This window comes from Syngnathus floridae, chromosome 9, assembly GCF_059516105.1.
Source record: "Syngnathus floridae isolate MCC-2025c chromosome 9, RoL_Sflo_1.0, whole genome shotgun sequence".
In the NCBI taxonomy this organism is placed as follows: Eukaryota; Metazoa; Chordata; class Actinopteri; order Syngnathiformes; family Syngnathidae; genus Syngnathus; species Syngnathus floridae.
In genome coordinates, this window is record NC_142421.1 from 2,064,748 (window position 1) to 2,084,558 (window position 19,811).

The 19,811-nt window shown below is 44.3% G+C and overlaps 1 protein-coding gene across 1 annotated transcript in view; it reads left to right on the forward strand.

Annotated features, from left to right (window-relative positions):
- The window catches only part of cdh11 (cadherin 11, type 2, OB-cadherin (osteoblast)), a 45,156-nt gene that overhangs the window by 20,614 nt on the left and 4,731 nt on the right, over nucleotides 1-19,811 (forward strand). Inside the window, exons 2-10 of the mRNA XM_088385952.1 lie at nucleotides 2,679-2,735; nucleotides 10,628-10,903; nucleotides 11,130-11,269; nucleotides 11,843-12,137; nucleotides 12,944-13,063; nucleotides 14,817-14,984; nucleotides 15,997-16,184; nucleotides 19,463-19,576; nucleotides 19,642-19,781. Of these exons, the coding sequence (XP_088242078.1) occupies nucleotides 10,777-10,903; nucleotides 11,130-11,269; nucleotides 11,843-12,137; nucleotides 12,944-13,063; nucleotides 14,817-14,984; nucleotides 15,997-16,184; nucleotides 19,463-19,576; nucleotides 19,642-19,781 (1,292 nt within the window). The 5' untranslated portion in view covers nucleotides 2,679-2,735; nucleotides 10,628-10,776. The remainder of the gene's footprint in view (nucleotides 1-2,678; nucleotides 2,736-10,627; nucleotides 10,904-11,129; nucleotides 11,270-11,842; nucleotides 12,138-12,943; nucleotides 13,064-14,816; nucleotides 14,985-15,996; nucleotides 16,185-19,462; nucleotides 19,577-19,641; nucleotides 19,782-19,811) is intronic.

Below are 19,811 nucleotides of genomic sequence, written 5' to 3' on the forward strand. Positions count from 1 at the left end.
TGGAAGAGGAGGAAGGAAGGAAGGAAGGAAGGATGGATGGATGGATGCACACTTAATAGTCACTAAACACCACGCCGAGTCAGGTGAGGTTGAGTGGAAGAGGAGGACGAGGAGGAGGAGGAAGGGAAAAGGAAGATGAAGGATGTTCACTAAGCAGGAGATACTAAAAATACACAAATATGAGGACGGACGATGATGTTTTTGTTTTCATACTTATTTAAGGTGGAATCTTAGTGATGCTTTTTAAGATCAGCGTTAAAGTTTATGTTAGCTTATGTGATAAATGTGATTCCCGAGGGGCAAAATAAAAAAATCATCTAGAAACGTCATGTTTTTCCAGTAATATTTTTCTAATATGCGCAGATGATGCAGACACAAACATCATACACACACACACACACACACACACACACATCATACACACTTTTTCACACGCGTTCCGACAGCTTGAAAGCTTCGCCATGAGCGTCGGAGCTGTCATTAGCTAAAAGGCCCGAGGCTGGAGTGAGACCAGAATAATTATTCTGATTATAGTCCCCCAACTGAGCTCTATCCAAACAAATTATGCTCCCGCGGATTAAAATCTGCCGTTTCTAAATGGAGACCCTGGGATTGATGACATCATCAGCCTATGCCTTGACCATGGACCATTTTTTTTTTTTTCCCTTTCCTGCATTTGCTTCCACAAACCATCTGTAAGACTTGGCCTCATAAATACTCGTATATACTCGTAAATACTTGATCCTTTGCTACGGACTGTTCAAGCTATAATGCCGTAAACGCCCACGTATAAAAAGAGATGTGTCAATTTATCGTAACACAAAGGTCCGATAAGCCAAATTTTTATATTTGCTAAAATATAGTTATTGTTGTTATCCACTGTTTTTCAGACAATATTTCTCAGCCTTGTTGCTTTTATCATCTGACTTGAGCTCTGGCCTTGTCTCACTCACCACTAGAGGAAGAAAATAGATTTGGTGGAACTAAATCAATACAAAACGTGTTCATGTTCTAAAGGCTGCGGCCGTGCATATGCCATCAAACTCCAGCGTGACGCGAGGTGGCACCCCATCAAGAAAAAAATAAAAATGAAAATCGATATGCTTTAATTCATGCATCACACACTATTATGGTATTGACACGCTTGTCTCGCCATGTCACGCAACACAGTGAGCGAGGGCGAAATCGATTGTGCCCACTTAATTATTCTGCTTTTCCAAAGCATGGCCACTCTGGAGTGATTTGTGCTTGTATCGTGTATAGTCGCTCCGTTCAAGGGAGCAACTGACTGAATGACATTTGGCTAGCACTTACGTAAATACAGAGTTACAAGTGCCCCAACTTACAAGTTTTTCGAGTTACAAGCTGCCACTTCTGAGGCGAAATATGTTTTATAATTCCAATTTCAGATAGTTTTAAAAATCAAAAAAGTTATTGATGATTGAAACAAGCAACCAAATGTAAAATAAAAACTGGGGCCTGACAAATCTGGATTTTTTAGGCGATTCCCGTATTTCAAAGGTTTAGAAAAATTCTGATGACCGATTAATCAATTAAGTATTTGTTTAAATTCACAATAGAGAAAAAAACTCTCAAGAGAGGGTTGTACTGATACTGTGCAACTGACAATAAAAAAGTTTGTCAGTTATTAAAGCAGGCTCTCACCCCTTTAGGGTTTTTTCACTGTTTGAGCAAATCACGCTCTCTCTCTCTCTCAGAGAAGCGCTCAGTTCCTTCGCCGAACTCCTGCGAGATTTGAGGTTAAGCCACTCGCTCGAGGGCGTCTCGCAAAGAGCTGACTGATGGGGGCGCCGTCACATATAATAACGATATTAGAAACGGCTTTTGTTAGACCTCCATCACTATAAGACGACACAGGCACTGTATTGTCGCAATAGACGAAACGAATATTGATGTCAGTTGTGTTAGCTTTTAATTTGAAGTTGTCGTGTCTTTTTAATTTTTGTGTACTATGTCATGTGAGTGAGTGAGTGAGTGAGTGAGTGAGTGAGTGAGTGAGTGAGTGAGTGAGTGAGTGAGTGAGTGAGTGAGTGAGTGAGTGAGTGAGTGAGTGAGTGAGTGAGTGAGTGAGTGAGTGAGTGAGTGAGTCATTTTATGTCATGAGCTAAAATTGTTTAAAATAGGAAATCAGAAATAAGCATATATCACAAAGATGATTCAAAAAATAAGTCGTACTCTGTACATGTCAGAGACGTAAAATTTAATATTCAAAACGTTTTTGGTTTCGGGTCAAAAGCTGCCGAGCGGCACCGAAAACGTCTCTGCAAATTTATTTGTGGGCGCACATGAATTAAATATACTTGTGTTGCATTTCAGCATCCGCAGTCATGCGCGAACCGGTGTTCGCTTGTTTTGACGCACGATACGCGCCAGTCAACAGCGACACCGACAACAATTTAAAAGACTCTAACCGGTTCTCCGCTGGTGCACCGTCAGCCTGCTGCTGCCGCCGCCGCTCCTGCTTAGCCTATTCAATTTTGTTGTTTTTCCCTTTGCAAATTACTAGCAGCAGAGCTTTGACAGCGAGTTGTTATTTTTAGACGTACGTGCGCAGGCTCCGGCTAATGTTTTTTATTTATGGTGACAAGTGAACAAGACGAAGACGTATTGTACTTTTTAAAGGCAAAAGGTTAAATCTCTTCTTCTTCTCTCCACAGGCTGATTGCGGCGCCGAGAGGACTTTCATTGGATGTGACGCCGGTAATGAGCTAAAGGTGGGTGCTGCCAGTTTTGACCCTTCCGTTCTGTGTGCGAGCGTGTGTTGATTCAAAAGGCCTGTGAATTGACGTTGACACGGCTCGCCTGCTTAGCATTCCGTTAAACGTGCTTCCTCCCTCACACGGAGGGCGAGTCAAAGCGACAGCTGAAAGGAGGCCATTTTCTTTTTTTATTTTCTTTTTTTCAAGGCGGAGCATGAAGTGCAAATTTGCTCGGTGTCAATCTAAAGGATTTCCCATAAGCAAAAACTCACCATATAGAGTATGAGCAAGATAGTTTGATATAGCCAAATGGAATTTGAGGTTTATCATCATCATTTGGCCCCCCACCCAAAAAAAATCTCAGGAAGCCATGCTGGAATATCCGCAAAAACTTTTTGGTTTTGGACCGCAATGACCTTTAAAGGTTGTTCTAATTTTACAGCAATCCAACAAAGTTTATAGAGCAAGCTAATCCTGGAAACATCCAAAATGATCCTAAAATGTTTTTTGTTTTTTTAAAACCAAAATGGCACCTTTTCCTAATACCCTTTTTCCTTCTCACTTTTTTGCACCATCCACCTTCTTTCCATGCTTCAGCGGAAAATTATTTGTTTGGCTGGCCTACAGCGACGTCTTCGAGAGAACTTGTAAAAACACATTTTATATGATCTCATGTTCAAAAAATAAGACATTTGCCTTCTGGTCAGGCCTTCTGAAACTCATGCATATCGCACCCACCACAACTGCTTGAAGCATCCACCCCCCTCCCTTCCCCCAATGGCCTAGAAGAGTTGAATAGATTAAAAAGGTAGATCTAATCGATCCTGAAAGCGCTTATCAGAGGCTGGCAGGCTGACGAGCCGATTTCAAAACCACGCGTTCTAATCCTTCAAGTTCAGGCTGGAAAACGGAAAAGACGAATGACGTTCACACCGTCTAAAACTTTGGCTCGTGAATCAAAATGTCAAAAAGATCCACCGTTTATTTCAATGTACAGTTGCGTGTGTGTGTCCCTAATGAAGTGGCCGCTGAGTATAGTCAAATATTAGCATGTAGCCTTGCAAGAGTCACACATTTATGTTTTTTTGGGTCAAATAGTGACAGTGACGGGTGTCTGGCAGGTGTGATAAGCGGCAGGTATTAGCCGGCGAGGGCGGAGATTCGCAGAAAAACGGCAGCAGGCCGAGTTTTAATGCCCTTTACTGGTATTGATTAGCCTGCGGGGCTGACTGATCGGCAGTGAGATACAGGAGAGCACACATCAATAAAAAGCCGTGGCCAGCTTTTTAAAGGTGCGCCGACACACAAAAGGGGAATAAATTACACTTTGCTCTGCTCGGCTGCAAAAGTTGTTTGCTGCCTAAAAACCCAGACAAGTTAAATAAACATTCTGACGTTTTAAACCCTTTACAAATGTGACTGAACTTTGCAAACTTTTCCTTTGGAGAGGTAAGGCTGCATTTGTGGAAACTTGAGATTTGAAACGTTCAGAATCAACACATTTTAATCCGCCTTTAGGAAGAAATGGTCCATTTTGTTCTTGGGTATATTTTGAATCAGAAATCATTCATTTGACAGCCTTTTCTATTTGATATGAAAGACGAAATTGGAAAAATATTATTTGAAATTATTTTATATTATTGCTTTTTTTTTTTGCTAGTTTGACTTCTCTCTTTTTTATCAAATCACACAAATTCCCCAGAAGCAACGTTCGGAATAATTGTGTGTGGGGGGGGGCACGTATGGAGGCGGGGAATATTCAAATATGTCAGATAGACGAACGCACACACAAACAACAAATGTAAGCCTCTGAGGATTAAGTCACTGAGGGGAAGAATGGAGGGCTTGGGGGGGGGAAAGAGGATTTCAACGTTGCGTTGCAGCTTCCTCTTTGATATCTCACTCATGTTTCATATTTAATATCTTTACTCCACAGTCCTTGGACACGCATGTTTGGCCGAGCTGGACAACAAAGCCTGTATTTTCTCTCTTTTCCTTCCTTCCTTCCTTTCCTTCCTTCCTTCCTACCACCTGCCTTTTAACGACGCTTAATGACATTTCTTTTTTTATGAGCTGTGCGCTAAACAAAAGTAATGCCCCCTTGTGGCGTGGAGGACCACTGAACACGGAAATGTCAAGAGTTTGATTCCCCTTTGCCAAGAATCACCACCTCTTTATACGCTGAGCCAGCGTTTCTTCCACTGTGTAACCACATGCACTTCGAGACACACACAAGGGGAGAGAGACAAGAAGAAATATTTGATTTTCCTCAGGTCTGGCCTCTTTTTAGTCATCATTTGGTTTCTCTCTGCGGCCGATTGTCCCCCAAAAGAATCCCAAGCATTTTATTTTTCCTTTAGGCTCAAATCGTTTCCAGACGTTTCCCTTTGGGCAAAACACACACATACACGTGGACACACACTGTCACACAAATAAACACACACGTTGACTCAATCTCACACACACTCTTACAGTCTCTCTCTCTTTCGGTCTGTCTCTCTCGCTCTCACGCGCCCAGATGTCCTAAAGGGACACAGGGAGCTACTTGATTTCTTTTCAACACGCTACAGAGTGCTGGTGTGGTTTGTCGGAACAGGTTGCTCTGCTTGCTTCTCGATTTTGGATTAAAGAAAGCAGAGGCAGACAGGGCAACCTCGCCCATGACCTCCTCAGAGTCGTCCGTTAGCAGCTGCAGAGCACTTTCGGGAATTTTAGAGGAACCCTAAAAACAGGCTTGAAATTCAAAATCAGCAGTCCCGCCCTCTAAATGTAATGGTTGTACTGTATTAGTGGAAGCCCCGGGTGTTTTTTTCTCCCCTCTCCAAAACTATTTCCAAAGCCTTGCCTTTTTAATGCTTGGGTCATATCCAGTAAGTTGGGTTTAGTGTGTTGATAGCATCATTGGCTCAATTACAAGCCTGCTTATTATGTAAATCAGGTTACTGGCTGCAAGTCAACCGGTATTAATTCTGAACTTTAAGTAGGACTGCCGGTCTTGCCTCTTGGATACTTTTTTTTTTTTTTTAACGTTGATCTTCCATCTCATTTAGACTGTTGCCATTGCTGAAGTAACTCTCCGACTACATTTGTTACTTAACACTTTTTGCTCGCTTGTAGCCGTATTTTTTTCCCCCATTTCTGGAATGAGCTTTTTGGACAATGTTTCTGGTTTTTTTTTTATAAATAAAACTTTTTTTAGTCTCTGATGATCAATCATACATATTTTCTTACTGAGCTTTGTTTGGCCCACGACCCCTAACCCTCATTTGAAAGTGTAATATTGACTCTTTTTCAAACCCTAGATTTAAAAACTATATTTAAACTCAAATTTAACATCATAACCTGAGTTTCAAACCCCAACAATGCCTTTAAATCTTACATTTAAACCCTAATGCTTCCTTGAAACAACCGCCCTACTTGAGAGCATCTCAAACCTTAATTTAGATCCATAATAATACACGAGAGGCTGGGGGGGGAAACAAAAGCAAATCAGCAGCCTATGATTATTAATATTCACTTTGCAGCATGTACGGTAAGGTAGTGCAACAGTCAATTATTGTGTCATTTCAACTGCGAGTCAGTAATTGCCATTGCAGACACTACTGAGCTGTGACAGAGAAGAAGAAAGAGCGAAGGAAAGCCAGATAAATGAAGAAATATGGAGCCGAAGTGAAGGCGTGAGGAGTATTCATTAAGATGCCAGTTAATTGAGGGTGCCCTCCGAGTTTCTATTTGAGTCAATAATGACCACGGCTGTGGCATTAGCGCAAACCAATACCCTCTTTCCCCATTTTAAATTGAACATTGGAGATTAGCGAATGGTAATTAAAAGGGCTAAACGGTGGGGAAAGTCGTTAAAGTGCGCCAAAAGCGTCGGTCGACGGGCTAATCGGCGACGGCTTTGTTTCGCCCCTCCGGCTTGGGTGCATCTCATTTGGACGGCCATTGAAAATTTCTGGAATTCCGAAAAGAGGACAAATCGGGTAGAGAGGAAGCTCGGGATACGCATTTGGATGTTTGTGAAGGGGTAATTGGAACAGAACATTCATTGTTTTAAATGATGTCCACATAATTGAGAACATGAGGCTGCTCGCGCAGTTGAGTCACAATCACGATGTTCTTGTACAAGAAAAACAGATAAACTTCCAAATGATTCTGATTAATCGTTCTGCGTTCCATTGAGCAGTGTTGCAAAACAAAAAAAATGCTTACAAGCAGAAGATATGGCCGTTCGGTTTGTGTTTTAGCATTAAGCTAGCTGGTTTTTGCCAGGCAAAGAAAGCTAATGGCATTGCTCGGACAAGATAAGATTTTATTCGTCAATACATTTTCGGATTATGTGGTACCGCCTTGAGATATGAGTGGAATCAGTTCCGTGACCACAATCGTAACACAAAGCATTCGTATCTCAAATTATTTTACATTTAAATGAATAGAAAGTTTTTGTGACAAATTCAACAGCCATTGTGCTGCTCCTTCTCGTGTGCCTGCCTTTCCACCTGGGGGCAGTATAACACCTGTTCATCGTGACATCGTAAGCTCATCACTACAGCACTAATCTAAGTCATTCTATGCCGGAGATAAAGAATTTATGATAATCGGTAACGGCAAAGGCATCAAAAAAGAACAGAAGAAGGTGCAACCGCACTGTCAACAGACAAGGACAAAATGGCAATCCAAAAACACGAGTAAATGACAATAGACCAGGCGAAAGATAAAAGATTGCGAGCGAGCGGCTCAATGACGCGGAACGTGCATCAAAGCGTGGGCGACTCCACAAACATGAATCAAACGGCCTAGCAAAGCGGATTGTTGTGCGACCACATGACATTTACATTCATCACGCTAATGTAGTACTACACTCGTCATGTGTGACTGTGCCTGCAAACGCTGGAGGCTTGTAGGCGCTAATTAGCACTTGAGTTGCACAAATGGCTCAGTGCTGATCAGATAAATACACACGCGCAAATGCTCACACACAATGTAACACACACATACAGTCATGGACACCTGTACTGTACATATGCTTACACACAAACACACTAACTTGGTGTTTCAGTGGCGCTAGTAGGTCATTAATACTAATTTACATGACTGCTGAGAACGCTTAGAAGCTTTTTTTGGATGGCAAGACGCGCACACACGGACACACACAACTGGTCACCCAATTGAAAAGCAATTAGGCGTTAAGTTTCGCACTAAATTGTGTACCAAATTTCAAGCTTTTACTCGACTTCCATGCAAATGAGTCACCCTGGGTGAACTCTTATGTGTGGGTGTGCGTGAGTAACAAATAAGCGTCTCTAAGAACACAGAAAATGAAAACATCAAGAGTACAGTCCTGGAGAACCCACACGTATAAAAACGAGAATCCATGAGATTGCGAGAAACAAAAAGAAAAATAGAAGTCACACTATAAAGGACAAATAATGAAAGGATGATGTCCCTCATGGATTCAAATGGTAAATGTGACAGGAAATAAATTTTGGGTGAAATCTTCTCAATACGCAAAGCGTGTCTAATTTTTCCTGCTCTCTGATTGGCCACACCCCTCTCCATCACTCCTATTTTTTTCACATCGTGTCCGATCAAGCGAAGTAAAAGTTCTGGAGGTACAAAATCGAAATAAATTCTACAGCTTTGTGCATCTGCAGCCTTATAGACAAACTCGAGAGATTTGCTTTGGAAAGAGACTTTTTTCCCTCTACAGTAACAGAAAATCTCATTATAACCCTCACATGACCTCGTTTTGTTTTTGTTTGTATTTCATCCGTGGGATAAACACAGGAGAAAATAGAGCTCACATCTGGTGAGGAGGTTTGAGTCCGAGTTCGCGTCTGGATCGGGAAATGGTAATGACAAAAATTTGCATTTCAGTGGTCTTTTTAAAAAAAATGCACTACTTTCAGGACTGGTGCTAAATATTCAATGTTAACAAGGGAAAATGATCATTATTAACCTCATTTAAACTGATTAATTACACGATGTGTATTTAAAACAACCACTCACTTAGAACAAATCTGCTTAGCTTAATGCTAACAAATAATGTAAAAAGCCTAATGAAAGTAGCTTGTATGTCCCTTTTATGCATTATACAATAGTTATTTAAACACAAATGGTGGATCAGCACATGTAGACAGTATAATCCTTGTGTATGCAGCCCACTTACCTGAAGAAAGCAAGTTGGCAAAAAAGCACTTTTATATCATTTAATCTTACAGGGAAGTATTTTAAAATACTTAAAATGCGTATTTATTAAACCGGCTTGCCGTGACATCGTAAATCTGGCACATGGGGGGCTGAGGCACACTTTGGGCAACCCCCCGCACTTGACCCTGAAATGTAATCGTGTCGCTTAAACAGTGGCGTGTGAATTTCCAGCTTTGTTCGGACACATGTGGTGTCAGTTAGTGAGGTCGCAACCCCCCCTCCAAACTCCCAAAACAGCGTGGAGTCTAATGTTAGCCAATGAATCACAAACGTCTCGGCCAACCCGTGACTCTCGCCACCCGAGGGACACACACGTATATAAATATATACAGACACACACACTTTGTCTATTGTTCTAATGCGACTCTTGAGTCATGTGTTCAGACACAGGAAGTAGGAGGGTGAAAGAGGGCTTACTCACCCGAGGGAGTCGTTATCTCATTTGCTGCACAGCCAGCTCTTTCTTGCACCTCTGGCCAAGTCTGAGGAGGAAATAAATACATCAAAATGGTAAATTAAACGAATGTGCCTTTGTGCGCACCCCCCCGCGCGGAATCTGAGCAGTGCCACAAAAGTTTGTTTTATAGCACCTCGTCAAATTTTGCCGTCATGTTCGGCCCACATGCCGTGCAAACTTATATTTGCAATTGAAAGTTGTTCACCTGTCTAGTAGATATGCTTCAAAAATGTTATGAACAGGACACAAAATGGCAGCTTCCAATTATAATGGCATTTTTTTTTTTGTGGGTCTTTTCATATGCACCAAATTTCACAATAGTAGGTAAAACCAACCTGTTCCAAAATGTGTGACAAAATGTTCCTGTCATGTTTTTGTCCTCAGAGAAAACAGATTAAATTCAACAGTGGTGCTATCAAGTTTCATATTTGGAGGGTCACACTGTTGCCCCTCTTCTTTATAAGATATCGTGTTTCTCTATCAGAGCGGCACATTGCTTCTAAATAACAGATGAGGGGCAGCCAAGCAAAATAAGAACATCGCTGCAATGTTTGGTCAATTTCAATGTTTGGACTGGTTGACGCTTAATTGACGCTGACACACTGGTGATCCTTTGACAGCCGACTGAGATTCTGCACAGTTTGCATCCATTAAAATAAGTTGGTGGGATTCTTGATGTTTTATTAACAGTTTGGGCTTTAAGAAATGACTCAGTTTGGCGTGGAAATTTGCTCGACAATAAAGGCTTATTTTCTTCTCTTTCGTTAGCCTTCATACAATTAATTGCCTTTTCTAGTCGGTGCACAATAAGCTTGAAATGTCATTAATAGAACATTCTTGCTTTCAAGGTTATCCCCCCCCCCCCCTCCCTAAAACATACCTCTCCAACAAGTCCCATCCATCAAGTGTCAGGCGTAATTAGCCAGTCCTGAGCCCAGGTAGGATTAATTGTTGGTGCTACCTGCTTGGCTGATCATGTGATCAAGCAGGGGGCCAATGAAATGACCCCAGAACGCCTTATAGAGAGGAAGTGTTTGGCTTGACCCCAATGGAAGGGAAAAGTTTCTTTGGCAATAAGTGATTCAACAACTGTTCAAATGAATTCAAGCTAATTCATTTCCTGATAGCCTTGATTGGCTAATTAAAGGCGAGTCACATAATAAGGCTGCCGAACATCAGACAGGAAATCTTTCTTTACACTGAGCATCATTGGAATTTCCAACATTTTGTTTGCTTCCAGGCTCGGAGGATCGGAGGAGAAAACGACGCCGACAACTGTCCCGCGTGAAATCAAACTCCCAACATTCCCTTCGCCAAACAGGAAGTCACCTCAGTGGGGGCTGAGCTCCACTGAGAGGAACAAGAGAGAGAGAGAGAGGGTCGGCTTCCATGACGATGATGATGCTGAGGGCGTTCCTGGTGTTAGCGGGACTCTGCGCCCTTTGTAGCCTAGCAACGGCGAGTCGGAGAGGGCACGACTCCTTCGGTCATCGCCCCCACAGACATAGACATGCAGGTGCGACATGTTGGCGTTAAAATAATACATTTGTTGCTGAAGCGGGAGGGGAGGGGGGTACTTTCCCATTGTTTTGTCATTAAAACACTACATTTGCCACCCACACACACATTTTCTCACTCTGATGTCCAACTGGGATTTCCATTGACGTGTTTTCTTGCAACCCACACATCTTGGCGCTGATCCCGATTGGAAAGAAAACATTTGTGGCAATGTGTGTGTGCAGGTCACACGTCGATGCACAGACACCGACCCAGGGTGGGCAAGGAAGGTCAGGTGCTGCACAGGTCCAAAAGAGGATGGGTCTGGAATCAGTTCTTTGTCATTGAGGAGTACACGGGACCAGATCCAGTTCTGGTGGGAAGGGTGAGTTGAGCCGCTGACAACAAACATGCCAATGAGGGCAAGTGGGGTGGCGGGCGAAATCTATTCTCGTCATTGATTTCAACTTTTATAACTGCGACAAATTCCGGCGATTTATATTGTGCTGATTTATATGGCAATGATTTTGTCTGATGGATATTTCTGCATTTTGCGATATATAATAAGTTTTGTAACTTGGATCACTGTTTAATGGATTTTTATGCACAACTGAGGTACTTACTGTCATGTCCGAATCTGCTGCTTCAGTGATTGGATCGTATAAGTTGCCTGAAAGAAAAGAAACAAACTGTGGTTAGAAAAAAAAAAAAAAAAATTGAAGTTTAGTGCATGGGGTGGTGATTGGTGGCATCGAGTCTCAACAACCGAATCAATCAAAACAAGTGAGATGACATGGAGGGAGCGTCATATTTCACGCTCCAGAGCTTGTAAAAGAACAAGAACTTAATAGAACTGAGAACATGTCACCGTTAAATATCTCCCTTCTTTCCAAAACACATACACAAAAGTCTGTCTTAGCATCTTCCACTCAGCACGTGATATGATTTTCTCCCGCAGCTCCACTCCGACGTGGACTCGGGCAACGGCAACATCAAGTACATCCTGTCGGGCGAGGGCGCGGGAACCATCTTTGTCATCGACGACAAGACGGGCAACATCCATGCCACCAAGACGCTGGACCGCGAGGAGCAGGCTCAGTACACGCTGACGGCGCAGGCGGTGGACCGAGATACCAACAAGCCTCTGGAGCCGCCCTCAGAGTTCATCGTCAAGGTGCAGGACATCAACGACAACCCGCCGGAGTTCCTGCACGGGCCCTACTACGCCAGGGTGCCCGAAATGTCCAACGTCGGTGAGTAAAACAAACACTTCCTCAAAGGTCAACGTCCAAAAGCTAGCAAGTGAGTGGCGCGCGTTAATGAAGTATTTGCCGGAGCTCATCATGCTCGTTCTTTCTCGGGAATGATCGATTGTCACGGTAACCCGAGCACAGGAAGCCAGGCTACACAACCGCGCCATTAGCCTGTACATTAAAAGGAATCAAGCGGCTGCGGCTCTCCAGACTAAGAGCTTCCGATATTGATAGACTCTCGGGTCCGGATTGGTTGTGGTCACGGGGACTCTTAACGCCGCTGAAATTGCGGCCGGCCGTTCCAGAGAAAGGACGTTTGAGCGATTTCGTTTCAAGATGGTCGGCCCGCTTGAAACTTGAACACTCGAGTCAGGCATGAGCAATGATTTTCAATGATGGTTCAAGAAGGGGTTTGAGCCAAGGTTAGCTAAATTAAAACCCTAAGCTAACCCTGAGGTTTCAAAAGTAGGGCTGTAACCAGGGTGAAGGGTTCCAAATATGATTTCAATTCAGGCTTTCAAAGTAAATTTAGGCCTTCACATGAGCCTCCAGGTTTCTCTTGCCACGTCCTATCTGCTTGGAATCCAAATTCTTTCATTCCTCAGTGAGGTTTGAATACCGCAGCGTAGCGTGCCGCTAAAACAGCAGCGTGCAGACTAACAAAGACAGCCGAGCGGTCCCGCTCGCTGCGCGTCGGTCGACGTGCTCACCATGCAAACGGTGCCAAGCGCTCCTCGTTTCCTGGCTGTGCAGAACCACTCCTTTTTTTTGGGTGAACGAAGTCAAACTGGGTTTTTGCTTGGCAGGTACGTCGGTGATGCAGGTCACGGCCACCGACGCCGACGACCCCACGTACGGAAACAGCGCCCGCTTGGTGTACAGCATCCTGCAGGGACAACCGTACTTCTCAGTGGAGCCTCAAACAGGTGAGAAGGTTGCAGAGTTTGAATTTTCAAATGACTCCAATTTTTTTGCAAACATAAAGAAAGAAAGATAACTGTTATATAATGACGCCAAAGTGGTGAGGAAAAAAAAATAGAGCACTCAGTTTGGTGGTTACTGAGTCCTGGCCCTGGCATTTGGACAGCACGAGGTGATAACAGGATGGATGTGCGGGGGTCACGCAGAGTGGAGATGACAGTGCTTCACACAGAGAAACATCAAGTTGGTGGGAGTCGGGGGGAGGGACGAGAGGCGGTTGCCGTGGCGGCGGGTTTTCGAAGGTGGATTTGCGCAGAGTAAATCTGAGCTAATCAGAGCGGTGTCGGCCATTTGACTGGCGCGCATCCAAAGCTCACATTTCTAATTGGTTTGGAGATTATCAGCTTTGCGTGCTGTCACACATGCACATGCACACACAGCTGGCCCGACGTGACCATAAAAACTTCAACACACATCAGCAGATTATCAGTGTTTGAAATATAGAAAAATAATCTCACACTTGATTTCTGGAGGTCACGTCAACCATTGCTATGAGATCATGCGGCTGTGGCCTGGTTCCCCGGGTAAGACGTGAAGAATCAAACATCCAATCACTTCCTCACCGCTGGAACGAGGCATCAAGTGGATTGGCACTCAGTAGAATAATCCTGCTTTTTTCCATTCGTCATCCTAGAACGAAGTAATGAATAAAACTGAATTAGTCGAGCTTCGTTTTTCACGGCGACTCGTCAAACGTTGGCACCATGCTTCGCCCACACATGGTGGTGAAAAGCTTGGCACTTTAGTGGGAACCATCTGTCTAGTACACCTGGTTTGAATGTGCTAACTATTGAACTGCCTTGGAAAAGTCTGTTCAGTTACAACAGGAGCCGAGTAACAGTTTTAACGCTTCGTTTATGGAGGCGCCATCGTCCAAATTTGTCAACTTGTCCTGGACGCATCCCATGGTCCAAAGTCAAAAACATTCCTCTTAAGTATTGCCCATCTGTCTAGTACATCGATTTCAAATTTGGTAGCAGGAAGGAGTCTGGTGAGGTATGACAGAAGCTGAAGTCTTATTTGTTGCCATGCTCCGCCCACACACCGTGAATAAAAATAATTAGGTTGGCAATTTAGCATCGTTCATCCGTGCAGTATACCTGGTTGAAATCGATAAATTCACCGAGAGGGTTCCTACCAAACTTTATTGCCAGGCTTCGCCCACATACCGATAAAAACTCAGTAGCTTGGCAATTTAACACGGTCCATCTGTCTGCCAAACCTGATTCAAATTTCTAAATTGATTCTGTTGGATGAGTCTGTTCTGGTTCAACAAATGATATTGAAGCTTGAGGCTGAGTCCAAATTTGTCACTATGTTCCACTCATATTCCGCAATGAAAACTTGGTCATTTACCTATTTGTCGACTTCATCTGGTTTATATTTGGTCGCAATCGGATGAATTCTACCGAGAAGCACTGGCGGACCTAGAGGGGCGTGCCACAGGGGCACTCCCCCCCTCCGCTTGGACCCCCCCGGTGCCAGGCCAGCTAATTGACTTTTGGATATTTTCAGATTTTTTTTCAGGATTCTTTTCACCTGTCCCTTATAGGGAACATGTGTATCTTTATTGACATTTCCTGGATAATTTGTAAAAAGTTTGTTTTGGGGGGACCCTTGAGATATTTTCCATTGCCTCCCGTGTCAACCGCTTGATTGTAAAAGTTGACCTCTCAAAGCGCATCTCCACACCTGCAGGCATCATTCGCACGGCGCTGCCCAACATGGACCGCGAGGCCCGGCAGGATTATGATGTGGTGATCCAAGCCAAGGACATGGGCGGCCACATGGGCGGCCTGTCCGGGACCACCGAAGTCAAAATCACACTCACCGACGTCAACGACAACCCACCCAAGTTTCCGCAGAGTGAGTGCATGTCACTTTTTTACTTTGGATTTATCATGAATACACATGTCACCAAATTCGCTTCTGTGCGCGATAAAGTGCGACATGAAAAGCAGCCGTAAAAACCGCCACGCAGTTACAGTGTACACTTATCACCAGTCGGAGCATCTGGAAAGTACGAGCGGGAGCACCTGTGAAAAGAATATTCCAGATGGCGCCAATGAGGACGCTGATTACATATTTAGCACTTTGAGAGAGGCAGTGGAGCTAAAAAATGAAAATACCCTCTCCCCCCCGACAATCATAAAGGATTTTTCTGCCTCTTTCTTTTGTTAAATAAAAATATCACCCACTTTCCGGTTTCTCTTCCCGTCACCGTCATTATTTCTCTTTTAGAACAAGCATTGAGACTTGACTTTTATACAATTCAGCTAGACGGGCGATAACAAAAGCCCAAGTAAAAAGCTCTGAAAAAGAAGAATTTCTTTTGCTCTTGATCCGTCGGATCGTTGTTGGCACGTATCAATTACTCGACAAACTCCTTTTGTGAGCTGCCACCGCAGCTCGTCGAGCTTGTCGCCCTGGAAAATGAAACGAAACGCACCGCCATCCAGCCGTACAAAATACATCCTGACCTGAAAAGATGATTTCCGTGCTCGGGAAATAGTCAAGTTAGCACCTTATCCCGCTAGTAATGCCACACTATGAGAGTGTTGATCTTCCGTATGAATAAAACCCAAATGAATGTTTTGCTGGTGGAGGTAAACATGAGAGAAATAGGACGAAGGAGGGAGGAGGGAGGTAAGAACACATGCCGAGATTTGGAAGTGGAACGAGGGCAACCGAGAGGCAAGGGGAATACAAATGAGCGAGTATTGGCCCTGCAGGAAAGGGCGGAGCCCGAGACAAAGAGCATCCATCTCATCATCTACCCATCGATTCAACTATCTACCGGCCCCATCGATCCACCCATCGCATATCTTATTTAACAAACCACGATCCGATCGGACTCTGGTGTCACCCCTCCCTGCAGGCGTGTACTCCATGGCCGTGCCGGAGGACAAAGTCGAGGGTGAGGAGGTGGGCCGTGTCAAGGCCAAGGACCCCGACATGGGTGACAACGGGATGGTCAACTACCGACTGACGGACGGAGACGGTCTGGGGATGTTTGAGCTCAGCACCGACTCGGAGACCAGGGAGGCCATCATCAAGCTCAAAAAGGTAATTCTACTTCCATTAAAAAGAATGTTTTGGACAGAAGAAGTTTGGAGGTCAGAGTGTTCTCAACTCAGACTTGAGCCCGGTCACTGCACTTCCTGTCTACGTAGAACACAAAGCCATCCGTCCATCTGGACAGCCAGCTCACTGTTATTCAGTCTGTGGGAAAATCTCTGTCTATAACCCGACTCGATCGATACAAATCTTCTTTTGTCTTGATACAGCAGCTCAGCGCCACTCTGAGACTCCGGCGGCTTTAGTTTTTTTTCTTTTCCGTTGCTATCAGGAAATGAGAGCATAAATTTAAAAAAAAAAAAAATGAAATAAACCCATTTGAGTGGGTCGGGGTGATGTGGTTAACCTCGAGTTCAAGCGTCATCCAAAAAAGTGCGGTGGAGGCGGGCAGCTGTGCGAGCGAGCGAGCTCAATGCGACTCTTGACCACATCCAATGCCGAGAAGACACATGAGAGATGACTTGTTGGCCATTGAAAAAAAAGAAAAAAAAAGATGAAGGCACTGGACGTTCCCGTGTGGTTACCAGGGAGGAGCCCCACATGTCAGCCTTTTGTCCTGCTTGGCGCTCATATTTTCCATTTTAAAATAAGAAAAAGAAAAAAAAAATGCCACATCGAATCTATCAGTCAGAAGGAAGCTGGAAAAACCACTTGACCCATTTTACAGAAAGAAGACTAAGATAAAGATTGTAGAATATAATAAAGTGGCATCCAGAGTTTTATTCGAGAGGAAATTGTGGCTATTAAGCAGAATGCTTAAAATTGTGAAACTGCACAAATGGATTGAATTGAAGGACTGTGGAGTGCAAATGATGACATAACCGAAAATATTTTGACACCTACGATCCATTTAGCTTCGGTGTGTACTTAAGCATGTGCATGTGTGTTGGATGATAACAGGAAGCAATCACCCCAAAAATCCTTTATTCCAATTCACTACGACTCTTGTAATAACGGCATCAGAGCCCGAGGCTGATTTGAAGTGTGTGTGTGCGTGCGTGGTTATGCATGTGTGTGTGTGAGTTGCACGCATCATGAGACCCACTTGGACTCGATCTGATTACAGTGTCCTGATTCTGATGCGCCGCTTCGTGATTATTGAGTGCTGATGCCTCTCAGGGGAAATCATCACCTGTTGGCCACTAGAGGCAGCACAGACCCACACACACACACACACCTGAACACTTTGAAACCTGCGTCGGGAGAAGCCTTCACTAATCTCTATTCTCCCACTCACACATTCACGCACACCGGCATGAGCTTTAATCAACTATTCTCTTTCAACTGTGTCCTGACGAAAGCACTTTGTGGAATATTAAGAAGCGTGTGTGTGTGTGTGTGCATATGCCTATGTGTGTTTGTGGGTGTGTCACTGTGAATATTGTCATGAATGAAAGTGAGCGAGCGATCCGGAGTGTGACCAAAGCGATGGGAAAAAAATGAAAGAAGTGGGACACCTCTGTGACATTGGCTTCCCGCTGAGTTTGTCGCTGACACGTTCAAGTTCTGTCGGGTATTGTTTAAAGGTAGGGATCTGGGTCGGTGTTAAACCTCACCCAAAAACAGTTTGACACTCATCACATGGCAAGTTTTTTGGATTTGCTAGTGTGGCAGCTAGGGTCAACAATTTTTTGTATTATTTTACATCATTTTATACAAAGAGGCTTGAATGGCACTCCCTGTTGAAATTTACTGTCAAACTAAACGGAGAAATGGAAATTCGTATGTTTAAAACAACTAAATAACTTTTGGTCATCTAGCTTAACGCTAACAGATAATGAGAAACACCACGGGCAGGCTAACAAATATGTGACCGTGTTCTTACGCTTTAAGCAGCAGATATTGGATCACAAATGGTGGCGCAACACACGTAGATCGGTAATTGACAAAACTTGGAGGCATATATTTTTTTATCCCGTAGACTTACTGTATCGCCGTGGGTTCAGTTTTACATTTTCACATCCGACCACCGTGACTAAACGCTGAAACTCTTCCGCGTTGTTAACCTTTTACGAGTCAACAAGTTCACTTGAGTTTGACGCATCTGCGTCGGGGACGACGGGCAGCTCGTCGAGACGGAACAGATGTTTTGCGCCGCTCTGTATTGCCGCTAATTAAATCTGTGATCACTTAACTGCTGTCATCACGCCGCTCGTAAAAATACCCGGTTAATGCAGCGAGCCGCATTTGGCTACAGGTGCTCGACTGGCCGTGTCTGACGATTGGCTGAAAGGTGAGCCGCTCGAGATACATTGAAAGATCTTAGAAAGGGAAGCTAGGTGTCCAGTGTTTTTTGTTTTTTTGGGGGGCGGTGAGATGGAATGATTAGGCAATGAGTAAACAATTCCGAATGCAGCCGAGCATTTTAATCCACGTTAACACCAGCTAAATTGTGTGTGCGCGGCGCTCGTACATGCACAGCAGACTTACGGGCCTGCCTCCTCCCGTCGGGATTCCATTAAGCGACACTCCGGACTGCCGAGGAGGAGATCAAGCTCTCACCCGGGACGTCTGCCATGTTAAAGCTCCCGCAGCTGCTGGAAAAACAGTGTCGAGGGAGGAGAAAGCGTGTTATTATCCCGCTTTCTCGGGAGAAAGGTTGACGCGGCGAAGAGTGTTATTTACTGTCATTACGTAGACAACAGAGATGCGGATAAGCCGAAACTGGTACTCTTGGCACCGCACGAGAGCGTATTATGGTTTTCGTACGATGGCTGACTATGCAGAAGTTGAAACTTGCTTGCCCTGGAGGGGGTTTAAAGCAGTGGTGCTCAAACTGAGGTTGCAAAAGGACTCATAAGAACAGTTTCTTAGTATTGGTATAAAAAGAAGCGTTTCAATGTATGTAAAGCAATTACAAAGACATGTTTCCTGTCTTCTTTCAGACAATCCTCCCAAGCACAGTTCAGCGTTCAGTGTTATCGGCTATTGTGTGTCAGTGCCTTCCCACGAATACAAAGTAATTGAATTACGGCTCTGTTCAATATGGGACAATTGAATCTGTGGCCGATGACACTGGACTAGAACATTACTATACCACCTAATCAATTGTGTTCTCTCGATGGTTGGGGTGGTATTATATAACTATGGTACATATATTTTGGGGTTCCCCACGTTTGCTTGTCAGTCACTGCAAGACTGCAGCAGCTGCATTCGTGTAGCAACAGCTCCCCCTAGCATCAGATGAGGACAGCGCACCGGCCGGTCCAACGTGTGGAGTGCTGACACGAAACTGATGAGGGTTTTTTTGTGTGTGTCGTCCTCAGCGAGTGGATTTTGAGACCAAGAGGTCGTACACGCTGAAGGTAGAGGGATACAACGTGCACGTGGATCCCCAATACCTGGCCTGGGGGCCATATAAGGATGAGGCCACGATAAAGGTACGTTTTTGATAAGTGATTCAAGAATCACCTGATTAAAATTTGTGTTGCTATGACTTTTGCAGATTTCAGTGGAGGATGCAGACGAGCCACCCGTATTTGTGGCGCCCTCGTATACCTTTGAGGTGGAGGAAAACGCCCCCGCTGGTACTCAGGTGGGACGCGTCCACGCCAAGGACACGGACATTGCCAACAACCCAGTCAGGTATGACGACAGTTTGATCTGAGGCCGGTT